Here is a 4,522-nt window from a genome sequence, read left to right on the forward strand (position 1 = left end):
TATTGGACATACGATGAAATTCCAAAGTCGTGATCAGAGGGTTCAATTCGTAGGTGTTTTGTCATGATTTCTTGTCTATGCCCAAATAAGAGACATAAAAAGGAACCTAATAGATGGGGATTTCTATCGCTAATCTTAAGAAGTCGGTTAGATCGGTATATCGAGTAATCAATGCTCGAAAGTGCATTGAGAGAGAGAGAGAGAGAGAGAGAGAGAGAGAGAGAGAGAGAGAGAGAGAGAGGTGTCCTCACAAAATATACACAAAGTGCCTTAACTAAATACTCAAGAAATTTAACAAAAGAAAGCTCATAGGGATTTGAACTTTGACATGAGAAAAGAAACACCAACTTCAATAAACCTTCTAGAAAACTCCATCAACACAACATGGATTGCAAATTAAAGAAGTAACAACTTATGGCTCACATTTGGATCATATTAAGAGTAATATTTCCAAGAGCAGATCCACCCCAAATATTTTTTTTCTCCCAAAAAAAAGTATGAAAGAAACTCCTCGAGCAAAGCTCAGGGGAGAGTACATTGTGCATGCATGAGAAACAGACCCAAAAAGATCAAAATCAAACTCCCGTAAGATAGCTAGAAAACAACCAAGGTTGAGTTTGAAAGTGCCACCTCAACCCTGTAGTCTAGTTCCTAAAGAAAACAGTCTTGGTAGACACAAGACCACCCCAAGAATTAAGAGTAATATTTCGAAGAGCAGATCAAGTGTCGAGGATTTAAGCATGCATTTGGCAGGACATTATCTGTACTTTGCGTGCCATATGTGAGCACAGTATTCCAGGATCGAGACAATCGTTGAAAGACGGGAGCGGTTCTGAAAGGCACACCCTTTCCGCGGGGGATATCCATGGGATGTATAAATCCCCACCCTAGTTGTATGCCCTTGTGTTTTGGAGATTCACTAGGCAATGTGCTAGGTTCTCTAGGAAACAAGCTAGTTCTTTGTGTTGGTACTTACGCTTTTGGCAGCTGAGTTGTGCGGTGTTTTCCAAGCATTACATGTTTTATTGTTTCGGGGGAAAAAAAGCATGCATTTGGAGAGCTAAACAAGTTCATAGGAACTGCAGGATTTGTAACGATTCTCTGTCCCAAGTGAAATGGTTCTTGAGAATAATCCGTTACGGGCAGCAGGACCTTATCAGTTGCTTCTCGCTCTGGCATTGATCGCATTCACCACCCAAATGGAGATTGCCAAATGTTTTCTTTATCGCTTCAAGCAGATCGACTACTTTGCTACGATCTGTTGCTTGAATTTTCACTCATTTTGTGTAAGCCTCAGAGGGTTGCCACAAGATCAACTACCTCGCTTTGGTGGAAGAGAATCGTGCCAACAAGACTTTGTTGTGCACTGTGGATTTCACAGAGGCCACTCTGTTAGATGTTCCTTGGTGCATCACCGATATTTGAACTTTTCAAATTGTCGAAAAAGATCATGCCCTTGAGCATCTGTGGCAAATATTGATTTTGGTCTATGGATCCATTCCATCAGGCCATGAGACTCCGATTTTCGTCTCAATCACGAACGGTGGCAAGGGGTGAGAATACCCATGCTGTTCTGAAAAAACTCTGCGAGAGGGGAGGATTGAAAGAGGCACGTCAGGCTTTAGACCTTTTGTATGGACATAAAATTCGTACTTCCAGTGACATTCTTTACTGTCTTCTGCAGGAGTGCATCAACAGGAAAGATCTGTATGCAGGAAGACAAGTGAACCTTTTAATAATCAGGAGTGGATTTGATAAAGATTCCTTCCTAGGTAGCCACCTGATCCGCTTGTTTACGTTATGTGGAAGTTTGTTTGAAGCAAACCAAGTGTTTAGGAAACTGCCGAGGCCAACAGTATTTGCATGGTGTGCAACTATTTTGGCTAATACCAAGCTTGGGCAAGCTGAATATGCTATTACACTGTACCACCAAATGCAAGAGTCAAAAATTAAACCAGACGAACATGTATTTGTTGCTGTCTTTAGAGCCTGTGCTGTTAGCGCAGCCCTGACACAGGGCAAGCTGGTTCATGCCCATATTATCGAAAGTGGGGGGTTCTTAAATTTGATTATAAGCAACACCCTCATCGACATGTATGCCAAGTGTGGAAGCATCCAGGATGCATGCAGCGTGTTTGATAAGCTGCCATCGCGAGATGTGGTGACGTGGACTGTAATGGTTGGAGGTTATGCCGAGCATGGTCATGGTCAGGATGCTCTTAGATGTTTCCAACAAATGCAGCAGGAAGGCATTGAGCCAGACAATGCCACATTTGTCAGCGTTTTAAAGGCATGCTCCAGCAGAGAAAACCTGGTTGATGGAAAGATGATTCATTCTGTTATTGAAGAAACATGTTTTGACCTGACTATTATTGTTGGCAATGCACTCATTGACATGTACGTCAGATGTGGGAGCATGGGATGCGCTTGCAGAGTGTTTGAGCTACTGCCTAACCGAGATGTTGTTACATGGAATACCATGATCTCAGGGTATGGTCAAAATGAGCAGGGTTTGGAAGCTTTTCAAATGTTTCTGCAAATGCAGCATGAAGGAGTCGAACCAGTTGATGTCACATATGTGAGTATCCTGAAAGCATGCTTCAGAGGAGCCAACCTTGAGCAGGGTAAGCTCATTCATGCGCACATCATTGAACGAGGCTGTCAGTTAAATATTCATGTTGGCAGTACCCTCGTTGACATGTATGGTAAATTTGGGAGCCTTGAGGATGCTCACATAGTGTTTGACGAAATGGCAAAACACGATGTAGTGACATGGACTGCATTGATTTCAGGGTATGCTCAGCATGGTTTTGGACGGAAGGCTCTTCAGCTTTTTGGGCAAATGCGGCAGCAGGGTATGGAGCTAGACAATGTCATACTTCTTAGCATCCTGAAAGTATGTTCTTCCATATTAGTCTTAGATCTGGGCAAGATAATTCATGGATATATTGTTGAAAGTGTGTCTGTGCTTGATTTATGTGTTGGAAGTGCACTCATAGATTTCTATGTGATGTGTGCAAGCCTTGTGGATGCACGCATTGTTTTTGACAGATTGAAAGAACGGAGTTTGGTGACATGGAATACCATGATTGCAGGATATGCCCAGCATAGTGATTATAAATTTGCATGGCAATGCTTCCAGGACATGCAGCATGCAGGTATGAAGCCAGATAATGTGACTTTTGTAATACTACTTTCAGCAAGTAATTATACGGGCCTGGTGAACGCAGGCTGTGTTAACTTCAGGGCATTAAGAGAAGATTATGGCATCATTACAACGCTCAAGCACTATTCTTGTCTTGCTGACCTGTTGGGCCGTACAGGATGCTTGGATGATGCAGAAGATTTGCTGCAAACTATGCCATTCCAACCTGATATTGTGGCATGGACATCTCTGCTGCATCACTGCAAAACATTTGGCAATGTGGAGCTGGGAAGACGATGTTTTGAATCTATCATTGTAATGGATGGCAGAGATGGTACCTGCTATGAACTTATGTTAAATATCTATGCTGATGCTGGTATATCAGTGGCAGTGGACAGAATGCAAAAGCTGAGAAACTTTGCTTATGCTTGGAAGAGTCCAGGCAGGGCTTTTATCGAGGTTGACAATAAGGTGCATGATTTCAGTGTGGGAGACAAAAGCCACCATCAATGTATGATTATCTTTGAAAAGCTGAAAACATTGAGTTTGTCAATGGAGAAGGAAGGATATGTGCCAACCTGTGAGTCGGGGCAGCTAATGTAGCTACAAGAAATATGTAAACCCTTGAGGAATGCAAAGGTTTTGGGTTCATAAAGTGAATTTCAGTGTAAAGAAAACTGCTGTCTTTTTTTGTACGAGTTTGTGATTTGTCATCTGAGAAAATTGTTCATAGAGTGAAATGCACCCACTGTTGAATCTTGAATAATTGGTGGGGATGTCCATATTTGCTAGTCCTGGGTACCGCATGAGGTTGAAAACCTAATTTTCTTCAGGCGTTTTCCCACATTGATATAAATCATATAGGGAAAATGTCTATCTGTAATTATGTATAAATCATACAACTTGTACATAGGGAAAAATGTGTTGCAAGTGTATAACATGTGAGATTTGGGAGTTGGAAGTACAGCACTGCATCATCTTGTACTGACACGGGGTTTTCTATTTGGCACATGAACAAAGGTTTTGAGGGCTTGGTTGGAATCATGGAGGCTTGTAGTAACTCCTACACTGCATAGGTGGCTCAGTAGTCCTTAGGTGGGATTGGAAGTCCATGAAAAAGATTTTGGGCTATGGGACTTGGAAGCCTGCAAGCAAGACATTTGGGCAACTGTGCCCACCAGAGTTACGGGAAACAGGGAAACGGAAACGGGAAACGGAAACGGAAACGTTTCGGGATTTTTGAGAGGGGGTGAAACGGGGAAACGCCACATCATCAAGGGGGTTTAGAGTAATGCATACACACATTTAGAGTACTCTACCTTCAAAAAAAGTGCACAATAAGCTATAGCTCTACCTAGTACCATTAATATTGATTGT

General features: G+C 42.2%; 1 protein-coding gene across 6 annotated transcripts; it reads left to right on the plus strand.

Annotated features, from left to right (window-relative positions):
• The first annotated feature begins 927 nt into the window (after positions 1-927).
• Positions 928-4,317, plus strand: LOC147896982 (pentatricopeptide repeat-containing protein DOT4, chloroplastic-like). Of its 6 annotated transcripts, none has more exons than XM_087382074.1 (3): positions 928-2,700; positions 2,793-2,855; positions 3,022-4,317. In XM_087382074.1, the coding sequence occupies exons 1-3, from the start codon at positions 1,490-1,492 to the stop codon at positions 3,746-3,748; spliced, it is 2,001 nt and encodes a 666-aa protein (XP_087238200.1). In that variant the 5' UTR covers positions 928-1,489; the 3' UTR covers positions 3,749-4,317. The 6 variants fall into 6 exon arrangements, with proteins under 6 accessions (XP_087238200.1, XP_087238201.1, XP_087238202.1 ...); XM_087382075.1 differs by having other exon boundaries at positions 928-2,896; positions 3,096-3,158; positions 3,324-3,614; XM_087382076.1 differs by having other exon boundaries at positions 928-2,896; positions 3,096-3,158; positions 3,231-3,384.
• Positions 4,318-4,522: the final 205 nt, after the last annotated feature.

Source organism: Dipteris shenzhenensis, chromosome 11 (assembly GCF_047967505.1).
Source record: "Dipteris shenzhenensis isolate YYH24624 ecotype China chromosome 11, Dip_SZ_1.0, whole genome shotgun sequence".
Classification (NCBI taxonomy): Eukaryota; Viridiplantae; Streptophyta; class Polypodiopsida; order Gleicheniales; family Dipteridaceae; genus Dipteris; species Dipteris shenzhenensis.